Source organism: Jatropha curcas, chromosome 10, assembly GCF_041381405.1.
Source record: "Jatropha curcas cultivar XTBG-Jc1 chromosome 10, XTBG_Jcur_1.0, whole genome shotgun sequence".
Classification (NCBI taxonomy): Eukaryota; Viridiplantae; Streptophyta; class Magnoliopsida; order Malpighiales; family Euphorbiaceae; genus Jatropha; species Jatropha curcas.
The window spans coordinates 5,237,926-5,263,151 of NC_143160.1; the positions used below are offsets into that span (position 1 = coordinate 5,237,926).

General features: G+C 33.3%; 3 protein-coding genes across 5 annotated transcripts in view; all 3 read left to right on the forward strand.

Annotated features, from left to right (window-relative positions):
* The window catches only part of ATM (Serine/Threonine-kinase ATM-like protein), a 38,088-nt gene extending 25,081 nt beyond the window's left edge, over positions 1-13,007 (forward strand). Inside the window, exons 50-79 of one of the 2 annotated variants that reach the window (XM_012224674.4) lie at positions 431-748; positions 945-1,057; positions 2,287-2,353; positions 2,431-2,505; positions 2,931-3,053; positions 3,927-4,091; positions 4,168-4,266; positions 5,227-5,378; positions 5,468-5,669; positions 5,748-5,795; positions 5,881-5,964; positions 6,284-6,367; positions 6,749-6,829; positions 6,966-7,055; positions 7,139-7,201; positions 7,438-7,578; positions 7,668-7,724; positions 7,882-7,941; positions 8,117-8,211; positions 8,321-8,429; positions 9,369-9,458; positions 10,051-10,130; positions 10,212-10,290; positions 10,634-10,680; positions 10,768-10,867; positions 11,140-11,271; positions 11,363-11,497; positions 11,596-11,661; positions 12,187-12,330; positions 12,525-13,007. In XM_012224674.4, coding sequence (XP_012080064.1) covers positions 431-748; positions 945-1,057; positions 2,287-2,353; positions 2,431-2,505; positions 2,931-3,053; positions 3,927-4,091; positions 4,168-4,266; positions 5,227-5,378; positions 5,468-5,669; positions 5,748-5,795; positions 5,881-5,964; positions 6,284-6,367; positions 6,749-6,829; positions 6,966-7,055; positions 7,139-7,201; positions 7,438-7,578; positions 7,668-7,724; positions 7,882-7,941; positions 8,117-8,211; positions 8,321-8,429; positions 9,369-9,458; positions 10,051-10,130; positions 10,212-10,290; positions 10,634-10,680; positions 10,768-10,867; positions 11,140-11,271; positions 11,363-11,497; positions 11,596-11,661; positions 12,187-12,330; positions 12,525-12,602 — 3,177 coding nt within the window. In that variant the 3' untranslated portion in view covers positions 12,603-13,007. Of the gene's footprint in view, positions 1-430; positions 749-944; positions 1,058-2,286; positions 2,354-2,430; positions 2,506-2,930; positions 3,054-3,926; positions 4,092-4,167; positions 4,267-5,226; positions 5,379-5,467; positions 5,670-5,747; positions 5,796-5,880; positions 5,965-6,283; positions 6,368-6,748; positions 6,830-6,965; positions 7,056-7,138; positions 7,202-7,437; positions 7,579-7,667; positions 7,725-7,881; positions 7,942-8,116; positions 8,212-8,320; positions 8,434-9,368; positions 9,459-10,050; positions 10,131-10,211; positions 10,291-10,633; positions 10,681-10,767; positions 10,868-11,139; positions 11,272-11,362; positions 11,498-11,595; positions 11,662-12,186; positions 12,331-12,524 lie in introns of those variants that run through there. The other variant, XR_002285134.3, reaches the window with a different exon arrangement.
* A 2,622-nt stretch (positions 13,008-15,629) lies between these two features.
* Positions 15,630-19,061, forward strand: LOC105640382 (putative inactive poly [ADP-ribose] polymerase SRO5). Of its 2 annotated transcripts, none has more exons than XM_020681778.3 (5): positions 15,630-16,634; positions 16,788-17,029; positions 17,123-17,259; positions 17,359-17,449; positions 18,622-19,061. In XM_020681778.3, the coding sequence occupies exons 1-5, from the start codon at positions 16,099-16,101 to the stop codon at positions 18,678-18,680; spliced, it is 1,065 nt and encodes a 354-aa protein (XP_020537437.1). In that variant the 5' UTR covers positions 15,630-16,098; the 3' UTR covers positions 18,681-19,061. The 2 variants fall into 2 exon arrangements, with proteins under 2 accessions (XP_020537437.1, XP_012080065.1); XM_012224675.4 differs by having other exon boundaries at positions 15,641-16,634; positions 17,359-17,454.
* A 3,999-nt stretch (positions 19,062-23,060) lies between these two features.
* LOC105640383 (uncharacterized) lies at positions 23,061-24,387 on the forward strand. The gene has a single exon (XM_012224676.4). It carries the CDS (start codon positions 23,215-23,217, stop codon positions 24,121-24,123), a length of 909 nt encoding a protein of 302 aa, XP_012080066.1. The 5' UTR covers positions 23,061-23,214; the 3' UTR covers positions 24,124-24,387.
* Positions 24,388-25,226: the final 839 nt, after the last annotated feature.

Here is a 25,226-nt window from a genome sequence, read left to right on the forward strand (position 1 = left end):
AATACCCAATAAGCAAAGGAAGGATGAGAAGTAGAACTAACCAGCCTTGTCTTTAACTAGGTTCACCATGCTCATGCACATGGTCTATGTATTGGCTTGTGTGCTGCTTGATTTCAGGAGTTTCACCTTTTTAATTTTAATTCAGCTCTTCTATCAGAGAAAATCTTTGGAAGGCTTTTAAAAAGGTTGAAACTTGGGCTACATGCTCAAACTGGTTACTGGAGTTCAAATGCTATATTTGATTCTGAGATTCAATTTTCAAAGGCTAAATGGTCAAATTTAGTAGGACAGTCATAAACAGGTTCCGCTGATTATAACCATAGATTACATTGCAATTCGGAATCAATGATGCACATCATGTCAAATGCATGGTATACTACAAATTATTGTCTCAAAGTTTTGATTTTTGGTTGTGACATTGGTAAAACAGTTGACATCTCAAGTTGTTACCTTTGAGCATGAGGGAAACTGGAGCAAAGCCCTAGAATACTATGACTTACAAGTCCGTTCAAATGCCATGATGCAAACGAATGGTGGATCTGGAACTTTATTAGCTGAGCATAATCAACCAGCAGCATGTCTAGTCCTATCTGCATCAAAAGATGAGATTAAGCAGAGAAAACCTTACAAAGGTCTGATTAGATCTCTTCAACAAATTGGCTGCACGCATGTGCTAGATTTATATTGCCTGGGTTTGACTTCTCGGAAGGGCCAGTTTCAGCATGATTTGGAGTTCACAGAATTGCAGGTTTGCCTTTGTTTCTATTAATTGGAACAAACTCCTCTGTTGTTGCTATAATGACCTGCCATAACTCCATAAAGTCCTAGAAAATTATGGCGCTGGCTAATTACTTACAGATGCAATAATCTTTTTTTGCTTTTCATGTGGCTGATTTGAGGCTTTCATTATCATTTTCCTTGAATACTTGGACCTATATTTGCAGTTTGAGGCTGCTTGGCGTGCAGGAAACTGGGATTTCTCCTTCCTTGTCCATGGAGGCAATTCTTCTTCGCATCAAAATGTTAAAATTGATCATTTCAATGAAAATTTGCACAGGTAATTTGATATAAAATGAAAATTATTTGGTGTTAGTTGGAGAATATGTCGTTTCCCCTTATTGTTTTTCTGCATCGGTTCTCCCACTACAAATTTTTCATATAATTCCAATGAAATCCAGGAGGTATTTATTTTAGTACTTTTGATGTATCCTTCTTATCTCACAGTATCTTGTTGGTGTAAAATGTGAGGCATTCTTTCTATTTCACTTCTTTTTCATGTAAAATTGCTTGTTCAATTCTTTTTCATCTTATCATGAGTTCTTAACTACTATACATTTGCTAAATTGATGTTTTGAATCTGGCACTTATTCTAAAAGAAGTAGGAAATGCTAGGTTGACAGTGGCATATGGGTTTTCCTAGGGAATCTTGGGGATATTGTAATATATATCGTCACACACACTAAAATGATTGGAAAAATCAGTTATTAGGAACAGAGACATTGGAAATTATAGTTCTGTCCCTATATACTGAAAGGCTTTCCATTTTCCAATTTATTTGCGCAGTGAATGCATAAACTGTATGGTTATGATGATTTTGAATTACTGCAGTAGTTTGTTATATAAGTTTGCTGCATCCAAGTCAATATCTTTGACAGAAACCAAATTGGTTATTCGAGAAATTAAAATGGAAAATGAATTTGTGATTTTTTTAAAATCACTATGACTTGGCTAGAAAGTCAAACATGAAGTTTTACTGGTTTTGTAGACATGAATCTAGGGAACCCATCAATTTATAACAGTATTAAGTACGCTTCATCTTAAATCAATACATTGATGCCAGCCCTCAAAATGCCAGAACATAATGAAAATCTCAGCATACTGGATCTTATGGGCCTTTAAGTATACTGTTTAACAATTGCACTTTTTTATACAAAAGTTTACTTTGTGTAGAAAAGAATAATGGGAAAAGGTCTCAGATTTTAATATTTTTTTCATCAAGGATAAATTGAGTTTGTTGGACAGGCTTACTACTAGGTGGCTTTGTAGTTGGATGGCATTGCATTTCAGTATTAGGTTGTCTTGCTGTTTCTAGAAATTAATGGATGTGCTATCCAATTGGTATATCATCTTGAAGGGAGAAGGGTTGCCAGGGAAAACAAATATGTAATACACACACATAAAAACATACTTTTTTAAAGCTGATCCTCTTTCAACTTGCTTGAGCATGTCTGCTCTGACACATATCTTACCTCCTCATTTTCCCATCTTCGCTGGCTGGAATGTTAGCTGTTTGAGGGCATTGCAAGAGGGGGATTTTGATGAATTTCACCAAAAACTGAAAGGTTCAAAGCAGGTAATTCTTTGTCATATTTATTTTCATGCACTGGCTGCTGTCTTTAACAGGATCTCCTGATTTTTTATTTATATTAGGAGCTTGTGTGGTCTGTCTCTTATGCAAGCGAGGAAAGCACTGAATACATATATTCCACAATAATTAAACTTCAGGTACTTGATATCTTGTATCAGGCATTGCTTCTCAACTGGTACACAACTTTGCAGATAAATAATTAATAAAGGATGCACCGTCTTAATTCTTGTTCTCTTTTTTTTTTTTTTTTTTTTTTTTTTTTTTTTTTTTTTTTTTTTTGTCTAAGCTTGCTAATATATAGTTTTATTGTTTTTATATAACTTCAATTATTCTATTGTTTGGGTCAGTGCTGCCAAGTGCAGTTCCTATTTTACTTGTCCTGTTTAAGGTTTTGTAATTCTAGCCAATCTTAGTAGCTGCTTAAAATCTGGAAGATGAATCTTTCTGTGAAGAAAGGAGAAGTGTGGGGAATAGGAGGAGTGTAGTGGCGGTTTCTGCATAATGCACTTTGGTGATACATGAGGGTGCTACTTGAAGCTAAATTTTGGATAATCCTATGCAGATCCTTTATCATCTTAGCATGGCCTGGTTTATACGATGGACGTCATCTCCATGTGAAGCGAAAGAACTTTGTCCTAAGAAGCAGCAAAGTTTTTCAGAACCTGTATTCCCTACCATGGAACAGGTATTCATCTACTGACTAGCAATCATCTTCTTATTTTACAATTGTGCGATTCACAAGTAATTCTCATGTAGGATTCATTAATATGGTAGAGATGTGAATGTCAATGTCTTCAATTTCTAATTAAAATTACATGTTTCCAAGGCATAGATGAATAGTCAGGGCAAATATTTAGTTTTACAGGGGAAAACTTGTAGTTATTCTTATGTCAAAACTCCATCAGGACACTGATCTTGGTGTATTCTGTTAATAGCAACAATCAAGGATAAAATTCCAGCCACCATATAAACAAGGGCAACACAAACTGCAAGGAGCTAACAAAAGACCAATTTAAACGTCTAAGATATTCTAAAGTTATGCACTAAATTCAATGTACACAAAATGAACTCTTCAAAGTATTTTTGTAAGAATGACGCTGTAGTTGTGTCTCTGTATATAACATTAAAACGTATATATTTCTGTTACAGATACTTGTGTATATTTATATTTTAAGAGTCAGAAATTTTTGAAATTTTATTCTTTGTAGGAGTGTCCGTGATTTTTATTATTCTCATGAATTGAATCATGCAGTTTCTATTTCTTTGCGCAATTTATTGAACACCTCCTTCTTGTCCTAATTTAAATGCTTTACAATATTTGTTGAAACTTCTGAAGTATTTTCCTTTTGGTCTCAATTTTTTGTACTGGAATAAAGTTTTAGTTTAATTGACAATCTCAGTGTTATAGCAGCGTCGTACTTGTTGAGAAAAATTGCTGTTTATTTTCAAGAAAGGTTGACTTTTACATTTCATTTAGAGAGGTATTTCCAAATTATTTTGTTGTGGGAGTAATAGGTAATTCTGGCTGTCTGATGCAAGATTTTGAATTTCTATTTAGTTATCATGGTTGAATATGGACTGGAGCAAGATTTTGGAGCGAACACAACTTCATATGAATTTGTTAGAACCATTCATAGCATTCAGACGAGTGCTACTTCAGATCTTGGGTTGTAATGAATGTTCTATGCAACATCTTTTGCAGTCTACGTCCACTCTTCGCAAGGTAACAGAACATTCCTCAATATGCTGAAGTATTGGTTTGCTACCATTCTAATGTTTATTCCATCTATCATTTACAGGGTTCTAGGTTTTCTCAAGCTGCGGCAGCTTTGCATGAGTTTAAGTTTCTTTGTCTTGGCACAGGGGAACAGACTACGTCATTATATTGGCTTGGAAGGGTACAGGATTTTCACTTCTCTTTTCCTTTCATATTAGGAACTTCTAATTTGATTCTTTGCCACAAAGCATAGGTCTTGTTATTCTCCCTTTATTTTTAACTGTTTGAAGTTCTTGTGCATGCGGGGTGGTTTTGCACATTTCTCAAGGGTTTGAATTCCTTGCTCATTTATAGCTGGCCAAAAAGGGAAAGACTTTCCTTCTGGAGATAAGGAAAATCATGGTCGGGATACCGGACCCAAAGCTATGGAACTTGGATTAGGTGCTTTTTCAAAATAGATTTCAAAATAGATATCCTCACTTTTTCTTCTTTTTCTTTTTTTAATTTCTTAAATGGTTTAATCTTTCCACATAGTTTGCTTGGCCTATATCTTTTTTTGTTTTACTCCCCTTCACTTTTCCTCAGCCATGCTTAGGCAAAAGTGTAGCAGTACACATTATTGGCATAGCAAAGAATGTGTTTTTTGTCTTTAATATGTTTGCTTGTGGTAATTTGTATCCTCTTGGGAGAATCGACTGCATCCTTGATGCACTTGCAAGGACTAGTATATATGAAAATCTTAATTGGCTAATTGTAGATAGCCCCAATATTTTGGATTTGGATTACACTGGAACACACTTACCTACATCGAGATGCTGACGATGAATCTCAAATATCGCAGAAAAAATGTGATGATTAGATAGAATGCGATAAAAAAGAAAGACACAAGGAATGGGTTACCTACTCTTAATGGTCAAAGCAAATTCTTTCATTCCGAATTAAAGAATTCAAAATAAATCAAATCTAACCAAGTGCGATAGAAACCTATGACTAGTCAATTATAAGTCAACCTCTCTATCATTGAGCTACTAAGGAACAACAGGAGTTAAAACATTTTTCTCACTTGTTGTATTTGTTTTATTCCTAAGATGTTTTATGAGGATGAAGACAAATTTTACTATGACAATATTTGCAATGGCAGCTTGAGGAAGCAAAGTTACTGCGTGCAGAAGGTCAGCATGAGATGGCTATTAACCTTGCAAAATATATATCGGAAAATTGTCATTCAACTGAAGGACCTTCAGATGTGTATCGCTTAGTCGGGAAATGGCTGGCAGAAACTAGATCTAGCAAGTTGTATCTTTTACTTGAGTAAATTACTCCTGTTTACCATATTTGTATATCATGGATGCTAATACTCTCATAATATTGTATGACTACAGCTCAAGGACTATTTTAGAGAAGTATCTGAAACCTGCAGTTTCCCTAGCGGAGGATCTGAAGGCAACTCACAAAAAAGCGATAGAAAGACAAAGCCAAACTCATTTTAATCTTGCACACTATGCAGATGCTCTATTTAGGTCGTATGAGGAAAGACTAACCTCTAGCGAATGGCAAGCAGCAATGCGTTTAAGGAAACACAAGGTATAACAGTTAGAGGTGCACAGAGATTGAGAGAGAGAGAGAGAGAGAGGGATTTAATTTAGCTGTTTAATATTTCAGACATTGGAGTTGGAGGCACTTCTTAGGCGGTTCAAAAGTTCTACAAAGGTAAATCTGAATCTCATATCCAACTTCCAGTCCTCTTTGAATTTGCTTTTCCATTTTTATAAAACTTTAGATTTGGTGTTTTTAGGGGGACAAGACTGACTATTCAACAAAAATACAAGAGTTGCAGAAACAGCTTACAATGGATAAGGAAGAGGCTGAGAAACTGCAGGTATCTCTGCTGTTTTCTCCATTTCTGGACTGCTAGGTAGAACATGACCATCTGTTTTTGAATTATTCTGAAGAGACTATATTATGACTATAGAAACTACTAAAAACATTGATCATCATAAATGTAACCCACATGCATGCATCATTGAACATTGTAACTGGAGAAGTCATTAGAACCAAGATTTTTTTCCCCTTTTTGTTGAAATGCAGATGGAGTTTTATCGAGATTCAGATTATGAATAATGATAAAGTACAGCGTATCATGTGGTATTTATAATAGATTCAAGTTATTGTTTTAATCACATTTATCAACCTCTCAGGATGATCGGGACAATTTTCTCAGCCTAGCATTAGAGGGATACAAGCGTTGTCTGGTCATAGGCGAAAAATATGATGTACGAGTGGTATGTATTTAGTATCCTATTCTTCTGCTCAACTGACAAAAAAAAAAAAAAAAAAAAAAAAAAAAAAAACTGCGCACTGGTAACAAAAGAGCTCTAAACTGATTTATGGGGATCATTTGTTGATGAAATAATAATCACTATTCAATCGAAGTCTCTTTTGCCCCATTTAGATAAATCTAAAATTCAATCAAGATTTTATTGGCTTGTAGCATGTATGCTTATCCTATTTCATTTCCATTCTTCAAACTGATAATAAGAATATATTAGCAAGTGAAGTTCCTATCTTATACTTCACAGATATCTCCTTTCCTATCAAGGAAGATATGTTGTCGCTATTTATGGGATCCAAAACCTTTGACAGTTGAACTTATATGCTTTCAGGTGTTTCGACTTGTTTCCCTATGGTTCACCCTCTCTTCTAGACAAAATGTCATTGATAACATGCTCCAAACTATCAATGAGGTAACAGTCACTGTCTCAATGAGTTGGTGCATGGAATGTTTGAATTCCATTTTTCATAATTTCTGTAATGAATACAATTGCAACCTTTTCTTTTATTGTGGACCAGGGTTAATAATCCCTTTTTAATGTATTGCAGGTCCAATCATATAAGTTTGTAGCATTAGTTTATCAAATTGCTTCAAGAATGGGGAGCTCAAAGGATAGTGTGGGACCTCATAATTTTCAGGTTCTTTGACTAGTTGGTTTTTAGACTTCATATCATCTCATGTGATAGCTGCTGTTTCTGAATCTATGTTTTCAATCGTGCAGTTTGCTTTAGTTTCCCTTGTGAAGAAAATGGCCATAGATCATCCGTATCATACAATTTTTCAGGTATATAAGTATGATTTTCATGACTGGAAAGAAATTGTTCGGCCTATAACTTCCTTTGTCCCATTTGAAGTAGATGATTTTGAAGTTCGTGCTGTATGAAATGGAATAGAGACCAGAATTGTGAAATCTTTCAGTATCGTATATGAACACGCAATGAATGAATTTGGTTTTAACACTTGGTTGAACCTTGTTTCTTACATATTTCATTACATTTTGCCTCCCACTTTTGTTGATAGCTTCTTGCTCTAGCAAACGGTGACCGTATCAAGGACAAACAGCGTAGCCGAAACTCATATGTGGTGGATATGGATAAAATACTTTCAGCAAGAAATCTTCTAGATGAGCTTTCATCATATCATGGAGCTGTTATTGGCCAAGTATTACCAACTGTGCTTCTCATTTTTTGCTCTTTTAGAAGTTGAGTTCTTATATCAACTCCTGTGGTCCATGTTTGTTAACCATGTAGATGAGACAAATGGTCGACATCTACATAAAGCTTGCAGAGCTTGAAACAAGGAGAGAGGTTTGTCAAAACATTTTAAAGATCTATTGTGTAGCCCTTATCATTACAATATGTAACGTTAAGATCCCTTAGAAACTTTAATGTTACTGAAAGGGGTAAAGAAAGGCGAGGCAGAACTTCTAACGTCAAACAATTACTTAATCTACATGGCTTGCAGGATACGAACAGAAGGGTGGCACTACCAAGAGATATCCGCAGTGTTCGAGATTTAGAACTGGTAAGTCCATTACCATGGCACTGTCATCTGATTGGTGTATTTCTCTTGAAAGCTATAACTTTGACAGGAAATATGTTTTTTAAGTAGTTGGGTATGTTGCTTAAAACCTGGTTACCATAATATTTCCTTATCAGTATTGCTTTATTCTCTTCTGTGAGTTTTGTCTGGCTTTCAGGTACCTGTGGTGACAGCTAGCTTTCCAGTTGATCGTAACTGTAATTATCATGATGGTTCTTTCCCATACTTCAGAGGATTAGCGGATTCGGTTATGTGCGTCTTAATGATACAAAAGAACTTCAAATTGCCTTATTATTTTATATTTCTACTATGGTCATCATTCTTGATGCTATTGTTTTTAATATATATCTGCATAATGCAGGGTAATGAATGGTATTAACGCCCCAAAAGTGGTTGAATGTATTGGCTCTGATGGTAAAAAATATCGACAACTAGCAAAATCTGGAAATGACGACCTTAGACAAGATGCAGTGAGTATGAAAAATTAGCCTTTCATTTTAATTCCATCTTGGCATCTATTGGTAGAATATCTGGAAAAGTTGATTTATTCTGAAAGCACAGAAGCCTGAATGATTTGCTTCAACTATCATTCCTTGGTTCCTAAATCCTGCTGAATTTGTTGTTGACACCTGCTTTCTGAGCTCATATTTACTGTTAATGCCTCCCCCTTCTCTGATTTTGATTTCCAACTCTTATTTCATTGATGCACTGCTTGATATTAGTAAGTTGTGCACAGGCAACCATGCCCACTGAGAAATATAGTTTAGAGGGGCCTGAATGAACAAAATGATTTGTGTAGTCAGCCAAACTTGTTTTGATTTAAGGTTTAGTTGGTCAAGTTGTGTTAGTCATCTTTCTTGGAAATTGGAAAGGATATTAATGGTTTGATGAGATCATGCAGTTTCCTGCTTTAATAATAATTAGATTTAGGCCTTATCTGGGAAGGGGTTTCTTTTGTAGGAAAGAAAATATGTGAGGAGAATATCAAGGGAAGAAATTTTTCGCTTGCTTGGAAATGGGGAGGAAAATGTCAAAGGAATGAAAATATGCATCATTTTCCTTCCGGGCCCACAGAATTAGAATCTCTCCAAATTGGAGAGAAAATGATGGATGAGTTGAGAAAATTGCATTGTTTAAAATGAAATATAATCTATTTTCTTTTCCCCCTCCATCCACACACAAGGGTGAAAAATAACTAAGGAGAGAAAATAAAACAACACTTCGTTATTTTTCCTTTTTATTTTCATTCCTCTCCCTTCCAAACTAGGTGTTAGAGTCTCATGGCTGGGGAATCCCTGTCTTCCCTAGTTTCACTGCTGAAGTGTTGAAAGTCCAGTTTCCTTCTGGGATATTTAGGATCATATTAAATGCAATTTACATTTTTTATGAGTCTTGTGAAAATCTTGCAGGTTATGGAGCAATGTTTTGGTCTGGTTAACACTTTTTTACAAAATAATCGAGATACGTTGAAGAGGAGATTAGGTGTGCGTACATACAAGGTATCTTCTTTCAATACATTTTTCATGTATTGTTTGTTTTTTCACTTTATTTTCATTGAGAAAGATGGAATCTTGTCAACAGGTATCATATACCTCTTCATACTTCTTTCCCCTTTTTGAATCTTCTTTAATTCTATTCTCTTGGATAACAAACATTTTCGTGTGCAACAATAGAACATGCTTGGCTATGGACCTCATAGTCTGTATACATTAGTGCTGTACATAAGGTGTACTCTTTGCATATATCACAGTTTTGTTCTAAAACTTCTCTTTCATTACTTTAATGTCCTGAAGTTTCAGTGCACAGCTTATGCAGCCTGATTTATCCTAGTTACCTACAAAGATGTATGATGGTAATGGTACTATTTCCCAGATGAATATAATCATTCTGCGGGCTTCTTCAGACTTCACTTTGATTATCTTGTGGCTTCTTGTTGATCTGTGCGATAATAATAATAATAACAATAATAATAATATTAATAATAATAATACTAATTATTATTATTATTATTATTATTGCAATAATTGTTTATATTTAGTTAGTTTTGGCAATGTGAGTTACGTAACAAGTAATTTGTTATTAATGAAATAGGTTATTCCTTTTACTCCAAGTGCTGGTGTTCTTGAATGGGTTGATGGCACTCTTCCCCTTGGAGAATATCTTATAGCAAGGTTAGTCGAGCCACAATTGTTTAACTGCTGGTTTTATAATATGGCTGAGTAACGTTACTGTCTTGCATCTTAAATTGTCAGTACGAGAAATGGTGGTGCTCATGGTCGCTATGGAATTGGAGACTGGTCATTTCTAAAATGCAGAGAGCTCATGTCAAATGTAAGTATCATATTTTTCTGTGATTTTTCAAAATGATAAGTTCTATCTCCTATCACTGATGAATTCTGTTCAACGTTCTAGTTACATTTAAGGACATTATGCAGCAATTAGAACCAAATAAATAATAATAATAACCATAGTGTCATGTTAGTGCTCTGTATAAGATTTCGGTAACTATTGTTGGTTTAAGCAAATAAAATGACATGCCCATTTCGTGACCAGAAATTTAATAATAATAAAGAAATAAAAAAATGCGTTACACCTTTCAAAACTTTCTTATCGAAAGGCATCGACTCCTATTCAACTTTGACTGAATTTCTCATTTGTCAATGTGACTCAACAGGCCAAAGACAAGCGTAAAGCATTCCAGCAAGTTTGTGAGAATTTCAGGTTTGTCTTTATTTTTGGAAATACACCTAGTTTCCAAATACTTACCTAACTCTGTCAAGCTCTTAACTCAGTTGATGCATAATGCAGACCAGTTATGCATCACTTTTTTCTCGAGAGATTCTTGCAACCAGCTGACTGGTTTGAGAAGAGACTTGCGTATACGCGTAGTGTGGCTGCAAGTTCAATGGTGAGAACATTCTTCCTTTTCTTTGGCATTGTTCCTAGTATAGTATGTTTTCCAAAACAATTTATGTTTTTTCTCATCTCCCACTTGCTCCCTCCTAAGCTTATTTCCTTTTTCTCAAACTATTTTTCCCTCTCTCCAAGACAAACTTTAATTAAATCGAAAAGTATCTCTTTCTTTCATTCTCTTTTCCGCAAAGTGACTTCCACAATATTACATAAAACATTTCGTGCTATGATATTGCCATGGTTGGTAAATTTTGGTTTAACTTTCAGGTGGGTTATATTGTCGGCCTTGGAGACAGACATGCCATGAATATCTTAATTGATCAAACCACTGCAGAGGTTGTTCACATAGATCTTGGTGTTGCTTTTGAACAAGGGTTGATGCTCAAGACACCAGAGCGGGTTTGATTCCCTTTTAGCTTTGTTTAGTTTGTTGATGAAGTTTTGATGTCTACTCCTATTGTTGATGCCTGCTCTGGACCTACTTTGGCAGGTTCCATTCAGACTGACAAGAGACATAATTGACGGCATGGGGGTTACTGGAGTGGAAGGGGTTTTCAGAAGATGTTGTGAGGCAACTCTCGCTGTTATGCGTACAAATAAAGAAGCATTACTGACCATTGTTGAAGTATAATTTCATTGCTAAATAACCTTTCAAACTAAATTATATTCTATTTTATTTTATTTTATTTTATTTTCATGATAACAAGTGCACATTTTCTGCAGGTATTTATCCATGATCCCTTGTATAAATGGGCTTTATCCCCTCTGAAAGCCTTGCAGCGCCAAAAGGTATTTCTGCACGTTGGCCCTTTTTCTCTAAAATTAAGTATATTTTTGTTTGAGTCATGAGATACAATAAAATATTCTTTTCTAGGATATGCATGGAATTTTTGTTATTAGTTCTGGGATTTGTTAAAACCAAAACGAAAGGAAGAAATTTTACATTAAAGAGTGAATGCCTAATAAATCTGTCAAAATAAACGCCACCAAATTAAAATGGTTTTTATGGAATAAACAAATCCTGCAGAGGCCTTATTAGTGTGGGGGCTGATTGTCACAGCTTTGGTCACAACAACCGGACAACTGCTCCACAAAACATGGCTGGTCTTTAGTGATAGTTTTCATGGATCATTCTGGGGAAATTTAGTGTTGCATTTTCTTCATTTTCCTGCTCAAATTCCCATCCTAAAATCAGTTCTTAATCTCTTAGATTTCTTTGATTGGTTGTAGTAAAAGTACATTTACATAGTTCAAAGATGACCGTATTACTTCTCATGTTTTCTCTTGTCTGCCTTGTGGATCAATCATTGGTAGGAAAGGGATGATGATCTGGAGACAAGTTTGGAAGACTCACAAGATGAATATGAAGGGAACAAAGATGCTGCACGTGCACTGATGCGTGTCAAGCAAAAGCTAGATGGATATGAAGAAGGTGAATTAAGAAGTATAAACGGACAGGTAAATGTAGCATGACTTTTCCCTTTCTATGTTGGTAGATATGTTTCTGCTATTGGGTAATTCAACTAGAAGTCTAAAACTTTAGCATTAAAATCAAGTTATGCATGTGTGGAGAACATGATTTATTATCTGAAACTCAATTTGCATGTCCGCTTAAACATAGCTAATATAAGACAAGTGATTTTCTTATGTAGGTTCAACAGCTTATACAAGATGCCATTGATCCGGAGCGTTTATGTCAATTGTTTCCTGGATGGGGAGCTTGGATGTAAATGTTATCTTTCCCCAATTTGCGCAGTCATATTGTACAGGCGGTTTTAGTTTAGTTATATAAACCAAGAGGCTGTTGGGTTTGGTTGGTGGATGCATAGAGAAGGTAAAAGTTTTGGTAATAGAAAATCTGTTGGACAATGGAGGTAGGTGATAAGGTTCAGTTATAATAGAAACCCAGTGGGTTGCACTTCAGAAAGAGGAAACAGAACAGAAGAATACAAGACTAACAAGAGGAGAGAAACTGAGAATAGATTGTATTAAGATGACAAAATGAATCAAGTTACCTTTACAATTGAGCAAATTTCCTTTACATTTTTTTTTTTTTTTTTTTTTTTGAAGACTAATTTATAATTAATTGTTTATCTCATACCATTCAAATTAAATAATAATCCATATTAACAAAATGTGTATGGATAGGCCTGGCCCAAGTCCCTAGGACATTTAAGGACACGTGGAATTTAGAAAGCTGTGGGGTGGTAATTTTGGCCACCAACCTATCTTGGACTTTGGGATGAGGTTGGGTTTGGGACCCTTGGCTGCATGTGTCATGATCTGATTATGATGGCGATGGTATTTCTTGTTTTTCCCTGTAACTGCAGTTTATTAGTTTTTGTATTTTTTTTCGTTTCAGGGACGTGGTTTAACTCAGAGTGTTGTGTTTAATATTCTTTTTTTTTTTTTTTTTTTTTTTTTTGCCATTCCTTGCAACAATTCAAAACCCACCAGAGCGGCGGTACAATTTATAACAATGTCCATTAGAGACAATAGAACCTACTAAAGAGAGGAAATTCAAATTGAAATTAATTGTTATGAAGTATTGAACCTGGGATCCTAGTGCATCACTCATGCCATTAGAGTAGGGAATCATTTGCGGATGAACAAGTTTTTACTATTTAAATTAATTGTGATTAGTAGTTTATTCAAATTTAACATTTACCAAGTTCTTATACATCAAGATTTTAAAAGTCAAATAATATTTTATGAATTAAGCTAATATTTAATTTCATATATTTGAATTATTGAAAGTGCAATTGCAGAAAGTAAATGGTACATATGAAAATAAGTTTTCTATTAGCAGCACTTCACTTCATTTTTAGATATGATTAGTGTCCATGGAATCCAAGCCAAGCCAAAACATTACTATGGGTCTGGAATTAATTTCTTTTCTCGTTCTTTCTGAAAGGCATTTGAAGCCGATGGGTCCAACTGCTGTTGGCAGCAATTTTATCGATAACAAAGTGCTGCACTACCAACGATTGGGATATTTGCTTTGAGAAGTGTTGTGATCATTTGTGCAGAGGAGAGGATCAGTCTCTTATTTAAAAATTACAGCACAATTAATTATTGCTTGGTCTAATAGGGATAATATCCAAAAGTGGTTACAAGTTTGGCATGTGAAGTGGATGATTGTAATGCTCCTATTCTTATTTCCCAATCCGTGAGCACATGCCAATTTGATTGCTTCTTTGAAAGCCATGCAATTGCTAGCTAGAGTGAGGACCAAGTAATTATTGTTTAAAATAAATAAATAATAAAAACTACTAGCTTCATAATTTGCTTGTATTATTTATATAAATCAATTTAATCTTATATTTTCGACGATTACCCTTTTGGTACTCTAATTTTACGGAAAATCTATCATAATTCTGCATCTTAATATTTCTATAATAACTATAATCTTTGTAAAATAAAATGTGAAAATATATGTTCAGGATTGAACCCCTACAAAATTATTTCATTTTAAAAGGGGTATAATTATTATTGAAATATAATGCTCTCTTCCAAAATATAAGTCGTTTTTGATTTGTTATTTTGTCCCAAAATATAAGTCGTTTTATGTATTTCAAGAAATAATAAATGATATTTTTTCAATATGGCCCTTATTTACACTAAATATAATAAATACTTTACAAGCAACTATTAGTTTTGAGATAAATGATAATTTGGTCAAATTACCCTTGAATTTGTTATAATCTAGAATAATTAATTACTTCCTTAATACTTGTGCAAAAAGTTTAAACGACTTATATTTTGGGACGAAGAGAATGGTGTTAAGTCATGATTGAACTCTCGTCTTGTAAAATGAAATGTGAAAGTATCTGTTTATTATTGAACCTTTATAAAGATATTTCATTTTAGAAAGGTACACGGTTATTATTGAAATATGATAGTATTAGTCATAATTGAATTCTCGTAAAATTTAGAGGGCTACAAATAAAAATAATCGATTAATATTTAGGGTCAAATTGATGCATTAAACCTGTATGTATTTGGAGGCTTGAGGAAGGAAAGTCTTCTGCCTTTGTCTCCAAGCCAAATTAATTTTTTTTATTATGATTATTTTTTTTTTTTCCTTTTGCCATTTACTTCACAATACTCGAATGATATATATTCCTTGTGTGGCAGATAAAATTGATTGATGTTGGCCTATTTTAGCCAATTTACACTCCACTATGCAGTTGAAAATTGCAAACCCGTGAGGCAAGACACTGTTTCAAGGGAAATCCCTTTACTTATAACTGTGGGTTTTCTACACTTAGCCCATAAGTTGGCTAAGCAGTTTTTTTATTCAACGGGGCTTCAGTTGACAGAGTGGTTTCATGTTTTTGCATGTTTACGTACTTTTATGTAAAATTGCAGATTATCAAATTAATGGATTTTAATTTATCTTTCACGAAAAGGCAATAAAAAAATAATTCTAAATTAATAAAATCACAAAACCTGAAATTTAATAATCCTACTATGTCTACATTACACAAATGATATTATTCATACCCTTATTTTCATTATATATATATATATGAATAATATTATTATTGAAAAAAGAAATGGATCCACGTGACAAGGGATATAAAACCAGAAGGCCAATTTAGTAATTTCACGGAGTCCTCAATTCTGAGGGCCACGAGATGAGAGGGTACCGCCTTTATAGGTCGCTGAAACGGCGGGCCGAAAACTAATAGCGCTGCACCGCCAAATGGAACACTGTCAGGAGAAGAAAAAAAAGCCCACTAAAAATATAATATATCAAAAAAAGGCGGTTCCGTTAAATTCTTGCTTGTCCCACTAACATTTATAAACGGGTTGCAGCACTCCCTCCTTTCTCTTCCTCTTCTCCAAGCAACCAAAATTCAAAACTGAAACTCTCTCTATAATTATTTTTATTATTAATCCCACACGTCTAATTCATATCCAATTTTTATTATTATATCTAAAAATTGCAAATCAAAAAGTTTCCTTATTCCTTCTGTTTTTTTTATTTAATTAGCTTCTTTTTTGTTCCAGTTCTTCTCTGTTTTTGATTAATTTGGCTGCACATAAATGTATTGCTTACTATATGGTTTGATTCTTCGTTAGGTATTTGATTCCAGTACATATTCTAATCGCTTTTTTCCATTTTTAGATATTCTAGCCATTTGTCCATTTATCTTTGTCTATACAGTTTTGTAGCCATTCCAATCTTTACTTTTCATTTTTCCTTCAAAATTTTAAACGATGGAACATGCTGTTCCTGTGAATTCATCTTCTTCTACAGAGTTTCAACAGCATTCATTAGTCATGTCTAGTGAACAATCACAAAGTCTAAACTCTGATTTAGAAACCCTCAATCACCAAGAATCAATGGTTTCTGATGGTGAAAGTGGAGTTTCAGGTGCTACTTCCAATCAGTTTCTAGAACTCGGTAACGGGTTAGTTCGAATTTTTGAGGGAGATAGGGTTCATGATCTTATCAAGCGAAGATTCCTTTCCGGTTTAGGTTCGCTTGGCAAGCAAGCCACAGTGACCGCCATTTACAGGAACACGTATTCTGGAATTATTGATCAAGCCAGAATGAAATCGTTTCAGATATTGACGAAAGCAATGGAGGATAAATGCAATGGCAATGCGAATGTGAAATTCGCTTGGTTTGGGGATTCAACTGATGAGATATGTAAAATCATGAAGCATGGTTTTGGTAGCCAGATTAATAACAATAACGGATTGTATGGGTGTGGCATCTATCTTTCTCCAGATGATTCTCCTCTAGAAAGGTAACAAAACTTTCTATTGTCCTTTTAGATTTTGTTCTGTTTTTATTTACTCTGCTTTTAAATATGTGCAATTACTGTTGAGGATTTTATTTTATTTTTATTTGTTAGCATTTAATATCTGTAATTAAGAATTGCTTTATTTCTTATTTTCAGTGTGAAGAATTTGAAGGTTGATAAGAATGGTTTACGACATTTGTTGCTTTGCCGTGTTATACTTGGTAAGCCAGAGATTGTGCATCCTGGTTCTGATCAGGGCCACCCAAGTTCAGAGGAGTTTGATTCAGGAATTGATAATTTGTTATCTCCTAAGAAGTATATTGTGTGGAGTACTCACATGAATACTCGTATTTTGCCCGAGTATGTTATAAGTTTCAAGGCCTCTCCTTGTTTGAAAGGTAAGCAATTTGTTAATTGCTCAACTGTTTTTTATCATGAGTTGAATTTTGTTAATTTTGTGTGTTATAAATTTTGGTTGGTTGATTTTTCAGGATTCCGTAGAATTCGAGAACCTGCAGGCATACCAACTTCACCTTGGATGCCATTTCCAGCTGTTATTACTGCACTTTCAAAGTTCTTGCCTCCTACTACTGTTGGTCTAATTGCCAAGTACCATAGAGATCATAGAGTAAGTAACTCATTTGCAATTTTTTTTTTTTTTTTTTTTTTTTTTGACAGATAGCAGCATTAGTATGATCTCTCATATTCTTGCACTTCTACTCTACAGGAAAAGAAAATCTCAAGGCAAGAACTAATACAGCGAGTTAGACAATTGGCAGGGGATAAGTTGTTGATTGCAGTAATCAAAATGTTCTCAAGTAAGGTATATCACTTTCTCCCATGAAATGGTTGCCCCTTCTCATTTTTGCATATTTAAGATTACCTTCTGTTTAGTGAAGTATTCCTGGATCTAGTTGGACATCCAGTGCTGTTGATTCATATTTGCACGCTGCCTTACCCACATTTTTTCAACCCACCATAAATTTTATATTTATTTTCTTGTTTTTCATGTTCACAATTTTGTATCCGCTATCGGAAAAAAAAAAAGAAAAAAAAAAGAAAAAAAAAAAGAAAGAAAGAAAGAAAGAAAGAAAGAAAAAAGAAAGTTCCTGAAGCACCTCCTTTCTGTATCTTAATTTGCTTTGCTGCTGCTTAATCATATTGTTTGCCATCATATTCATCTCAAGTTTGTTACTTCGTACTAATCTCTTTATGCATCGATACATGAAGCACCATGAAATGAAATTTTTTTTCTTCCCACTTATTATTACTAGTATTATTAAATGGCCTATTATGCTCCAATTGATGAAGTTCTTGGAGCTTTTACCTCTATTTTGAGTAGAACTGCAGTTCATTGCTAAACTTACCCAAAAATTTTTTGGACTGAATGATGAAAGCATCAGTTCTGTATTTTTACTGTCTTCAATAGCATAATGGAAACATAAATCATGACTGTAGTATATTAGACTGATGGAATATTATTGGTTTAAGAATACGTTATTGCATATAAATTATAATTGCTGTTCATGGATCAGTAGGTGATATTCATGAGCATGGCTCCCAATTTACAATTGCAAAACATATAGAGGACGGAAAATATTATTTTTGGATTTTCACGCAGTCCGAAAGTTTGTCAAGAGATGTGTTGAGTCGAATGAAGTGTTTTAGTTTGGCTGATGCCTCTTCGTCACACCTTAATCCAAGGCATGATCCGTTACTTCCTTTCTTCGATGGAAGTCACACATCACCTGTGCGTGATTCTTTTTACCAAAATGAACCGGACTCTACTTTATCTGTAAACCATTGCTTGCTTGATGGTGATCTTGTGCTTGAATACACAGTAAATTGGACAGCAGTAGAGACAGTGTATTAACAAGTGTTACTTGATGCCTTTCCAATTTGATTCTCTTTCATTTCTAATCTGTTTTTCCCCTGAATAAATTATGATTATGGATGAATCACTGACTGAAAGGCAATTGATTGTTCTCAGCACCGTTTAGGACCAAGCTATGCTATGCAAACAAGGGTTCAAAATGGAGTCAGGAATGATGCAAATCATGACGAGAGAAGCAGCCACAGCAAAGGCGCATGGACTGACTCTTTCATGCATGAATGAAGTAATGTTCAGTGCTCCAAGTGTGCGGAAGGTAGACGAAACCGACAGAAACGAACTAATAAATGCCTAATCCAAAGTGACATATAGAAGGTTAAGATCCAGCTGATGCCAGGGCATGTTTTGGGGGGTTAAGTAGTAGACTGATAGTGTAGTTTCCTAGTAAGCAAGTACCAAGTAGTATCTCACGTGATATTAGAAAATAGAAATGGTCTTTGTTATTTTTCTTTCTTTGTGGATATACTTGTTGAGTTGCTTTGCAACTGGACATGTTCTTGTCAACAGTTATGAAATGAAAAATGAACTTTTATAGCCCAGCCAAAGAGGTTTACTGTCCCAGTGGAATTGAACTTTTCGTGGCTCAATCTTGGCCCAAGCCTAAGCCTAAGCCTAAGCCCAACATTCATCTATTAACAGTTTCTTGTTTTTTCTAATATAAAAAAAAATAAAGACTAGAAGTAAAATTTTTTTCCAGTCGTTGCGTGGTGGTCCACAATGGGGCTTGATCATATAGTATTTGAACCTAATCTTAAATTGTCATTCCACATGAAAAGAAAGAAGACTAGTCCTCAACAGTGGACTCCTTACAAAATAAATTGCAGATCGTCACACATCGATGCTACCAGTGAAAGAATTAAGCTGGCCGTGCTTCCAACTATTGAGAAATGCATGCAGAAGGAATAGCTTTTTTGTTCTAGATTTCAGTAGTGTAACTGCTGAAACAAAAATTGATGTCAAGTTACATATCATGAAATAATTATTATTTTATATCAATCATTTTTTAACGACCAAAGACCATTTGAACGTTATTCATTCTTGCTCTTGACTTCATGAATCATTCTAGATTTTCGAGAAGTGTATATATATTTCGATTATTTGTGTGCTTTTCCCCTTTTTTTATCATTGTCTAGAAGGTCAACACAAACTGTCTGAAGCTTCTTTTCTTGATGTCGAGGTTTAGGTCTTTATCAATTTTCTCTCTTAGCACTGTTGTTTATTTTATTACTATAATTTATGTGCTAGCTAGTATATATAAAACATAAACCCATGACAAAAGACATGAAAGAATAGAAAAAAAAGACACCCATATTGTCAATCTCTTAGCTCAAACGAACCCTAGCTTGAATAGGAAAATAATAGTAAAAAAAAAAAAAAGTACAAATCAAAACTACATTAGTTTATTTGAACCTAATCCTCATGATTTGTATGAATTGATTGAAAGATTAAGTGATACTTAAGAATTAGAAGCGTGGAACTAAAATGATTTCACCTAATATGTCATAATACACTAATTAACAAACAAAATCATACCAATACATTGATGAATAAGTTTACAATATTTGCAGTGCATTTTACTGAGCCTGATATGATCATTAAAATCGAATTTTATATAAAGGAATTAGTAAAATCTTGTTTGATTGCAGCTCAAGGTAACTTTCACTCTAAGTCTAGAATCTTGTTTGGCAATCAGCCTACAATACAATCACATGCCTTTTTTCCACATGTTTCGTACGACTCAGATTGGTTCTCAAATCTCTTAATTACATCAATAACAATAAGATTGATCAGCGCCAATCATGCCATTAATTTATTAACTATTTTCTTATAAACCCTTTCCAGCATTCAAATTAAGGATCATTTTTCTTCTTCTTGTTTTTTTTTTTTAAAAAAATATTAAGTTGCAATCTTAATATTTATTTATTTGTTTATTTATATTTATTTATTGAAGTAAAAATAGATCTCATTTCAAGTTTACAATGTTTTATATTTATTTATTTGTTTATTTATTTAAACGTCATGGACCCATTTGATGAGTTTGTAATATAATCAACAACATTTTGGTATAATGTTACTATTTTTGTTTGATTATCTTGGAAGGGACTAATGTGATTAATTAATATTAACACGAGATTAATGATATTTAATTGGACAAATTAAGTGTATCATCAACATCACCATTTGCATAACTAACACATATTTTTTATTTTAGAAACGTCATTATCTTCTAGAATTGCTAAACTTTGGAGGTTAATCGAGGCGGATATTGCTAGTTATGTTATTTTTGTTTGCTATGTATAATATTTAATTTTATATTTTGCTATTAGATATTGGCTTCCATTCATAAAAGATTCAATAACGTGCATGAATATTTTATCATTATACATGAAATTTATTGTTATCATAATATCAATTTTTTATTTAAGTATTATATTGCTCATATTCATCAAATGGTACTGAAATTAAATTACTATTTGCATTTTTATAATAAATCTTATAAATTTTTATCTGTGAGATGAAGAATTCAAAATTTGAGCCTAGGGCAAGAGGAAAAGAAAAGGAAAAGACAAGTAAACCATGTCATATGGTAGGGGAAATATGTGTGACCACTATACGTTTAACGATTAACGTCCAAATGAGCATTTGGAATTTGATACACGTGTGAGGGAAGGAGACGTACAAGTGTCAAGAAGCAATGGGAAGAGTTCGATACATATCCATCCCCCATAAAAGAGGTAGCCACCGTCCTCTTTTGCCCAATAGCGATAGCTCGATTGTTGCATTTACATAAAATTAATTGTTCTTTTTTTTAACTTCACCAAAAATAGGAAAATTACCGATTAATATTGCTTTCCTTGTTATGGATCCTTCTTTGCAAAGGTACCTGTCCTATACTATAGTTGACCCAACTCATTTTCTTGCCAAGCGGACCCCATTCAATTTCAAATCAAAGAAATTAAGAGGAAAAACAAGAAGAGCAAGTATATCAATAGCATGCATGCATCTAATTTTTATTTGGCGGGGTTTCTAGCTTTATGACTATGTTCCGCTGTAAGTTTTTAAGTAGTTTTTAGGTTTTCACCGATTAAAATACTAAATGTTACTCTCTCTATTTTTAAAAAGAAAGTCTGTATTAAAAAAAAGTAATTATTATATTGAAATAATAAGTTAAAATTAATGAGGATAAATTTAATAAAGGTATGGTAGACCATATAAGGATTAATTATAATGCAAAAAAAAAAAAAAAAGACTATAATTTGGAACAAACTAAAAAAGAAAGATGAACTATTTTTTTGAGATAGATGTAATATTTTTTATAGTATTCAATAATATAACTTTTGAACTAATTTTTAGAGATTAAGATAGCATTTTATAAAAGATCAACAGCTAACAGCGATTAAAACAGCTAATTTTACCGAACAGACTCTAAAATAACAGCTAGATGATATTAATTGGTCACATTCGTGTCTTACCAATTCTTTTTATTATTCATATGGATCTCAAACGGGTCGAAAGAATGTTTTAGATTATACAAGGAGATCCACTCTTCTTTTCTCACTAAATTAATGAAAACTCATAGAATGGAGATGTATCAAATTTAAGACTTTCAAATTTTTATATAAAAGTAAAAAGCCCAATCAAACAATACCTGCTCCTTGATGTAAACCAATTTCACATATGATGATTTCATTTTTCATTGCTGAAAATTAAAACACCATATATATGTGCATGTTAGAGTCGTGTTACTGTAACCTATTCAGCAGGAAAATTCCCCACACCACAACCTTTTCATATATCATCGCCCATGATATTATATTATATTTTGCCTTGCTAATTATATCGCCCACAAATATTATATTATCGTTCGGAGCTTGCCTGCCTTGATAGGACCACCACAATAACACACTCACGTTAATTACATACAGCTCCCCAAATCGCAATTTTTTTACCAAAGTAAAGAAAAATCTAAGGCACGTGTGAATCCTCTCGCTCTTTCCACGTATTAAGCTTTGGGTTGATCTGGTGTTGCGTGTAATTGAAGGCAAATAAATTTCTTTATTACATTACCTAATTAATAAATAAATAAATAAGTTATCCATCTTAAATAGATCCTACGGATAAAAGTCTTCGGGAATTATGCAACTACACCACACATCATTTAGAAAATTATTTAAAAAATTTCTTTGTTTTAGATGAAAATATTATAAATTAGAAATTAGAAATAATAATTAATTACTCCAAAACTAAATATTAAATCGAAGTCTAATTACGTATTGCACTTAATTCATGTTGTTCTCTAAGCCTGCCATTTAAAAATTTATTACTTTTTGTTATTTATTTATTTAAAAATCCAATTTGTTGTATTTATTTTTATTAAATTAGTTTAGTGTAAATATAGATAAATGAAATACTATTAATCAAGGTTTGCATAACGGTCTTTTGTTAATTATTTTACACAGAATACCATTCCTTTAATTTGCAAAGCGCGTACGCTCCCTTCTCTCTCTTTCTATATAAATAATAATATTCATTGATACTGATTCATCTTTACAAATCACACTCGCGCCTCTATATATATCTTATCACATTAAAATATATCCCACTTCTTTTCCTTTCTTTTCTTTTCTTTTATTCGTTGGAACCATAACTCACTCACAGAACTAAATTACATCGCCATTGAAAAAGCTCCAAATGCAGGCGTCCTCACTTATCACCCTCTCTCCAAGTTCTCCTAGCTTCAACTCTTACTCTTCTGGAAAACTTGCAGAGATTGCGGCAAGAGTCGTCCAAGAATTTTCCAATGAATCGGAGGAAGATTCTAACATTTTCCCTTGGGAATCTGACACCTATTTCTCAGCCCTGAAGGAAAACAACAAAGAAGGCGGAGATAACAACCCCGACCACGAAGAAGAAGACGGAGAGTTTGAATTTGCAATTGTGTCTAGGGAACCGTACGGTTCGCCTATTTCGGCTGATGATATCTTCTACAACGGCCAGATTAGGCCAATTTATCCGTTATTTAACACAGCTTTGTTATTGGACCATGAAGATTTATCCAAATCGTTATCTACTACTACTGCTGCTGTGTCTAAGCAAACAACAAAACCGATTCGATTACCGTTGGGGAAATTATTCAGCGAAGATAAAGAAACGACGTCGTGTTCGTCATCGGATGCCGACGAGCTTGAGAATTTACCGGAGGGGACTTACTGCGTATGGACTCCGAAGAAAGCTGGGAAAGAGGAATCTCCTCGAAGATGTAAGAAGAGCAGTTCTACAGGATCTTCGAAGAGATGGAAGTTCAGAGATTTGCTTTACAGGAGTAATACCGATGGGAAAGATATTTTCGTGTTTTTGACGCCGGCGGCGACGAAGAAGAATAGTGCGAGGGTAGCAGTTGTAGACGAAGGTAAAGAGAACAAAGAGAAAGAGAAAGAGAAAGAGAAAGAGAAGGAAGGGAAGGGAATGGTGGAAGAGCATTATGTAAAAAGCAGAGCTGTAAAGGAAGGAGATACACGACGGTCGTTTTTGCCGTACCGGCGGGACTTGGTTGGGCTTTTCTCCAATGTTCATAGCTTGAACAATCTTCATCCTTTTTGAGGTGGATATTCATTTGTTTTGTTATGTGTTGTTTTTTTTTTTTTTTTCCCTTTTTTTTTTTCCCCTTAAGGGAGGGATTTATTATTATGTGATTATTAATTAATATTTTTTAAGTATATATATATATATATATATATATATATATATATATTTTTTTTTTTTTTTTTTTTTTTTTTTTTTTTGGTGTGTGTAAATATATGCATGGTTTGAGTTGAGTGATCTTATTGGCAGGCGAAATTAAAATAATGTGAAATAAATTATGCATTTTCTCTTTTAGAAAAAAAAATTAAGATATACTTTTTCTAAATTCAAAAGAATAATAATTAAGACAATTTCATGTTGCAACATAATTTGAATGGGTAAATAAATATTGGTGGATCAATTTGGCAAGCAAAATTTGTTTTTGATTTTTATTACGATAAAACAAAATTTCTATTTATCTCATGTAGTTGATATAAAAAGTCTACTATAAGAACTTTCTAGTTGCTATTAATGTAATGTCCCCTCAAAAAAAAAAAAAAAAAACTCTACTATTGTAACGTATAAGTAATAAATTGTGTCTCACAGGGATTAATGTGATGTTTAAGTAATTTATTTGGTCCTATAATTAAGGATTTATTCGGTAAAATTAATTGTTAGCTGTTTGTTGTTTTTTAGTAAGATTACTACTTTAATATCTTTTCATAAATATTATATGGGTTAATTTTTTATAAAATGTTATTTTAACTTATGAAAGTTGTTCAAACGATATATTGTTGAATAATAAAAAATAGCATTTAACATTTTTTGACCGATCAAAATGTTTAAATATATTTAAAAAATTATTGCTGAAGCTATTATATTCAAACTTTAATATTTTATGTTTTAAAAAATCAGACTAATATTTACTAATACTATTTAAAATTAATCAAAAAAATGTATCTTTGAGCAAACTTTACCTATAAAAAACATAAATTAGTGACTATCAGAAAAATTGTTTCCTAAAACCTCAACCCAATATAAATATACCATATGATGCGAATCAATCAAGAAAGTAAAAAAGAAGTCTAATATTTAGATAAGCATTATAAATGTAATAAAGGAGGTATTTGCAGGTTTTGCCT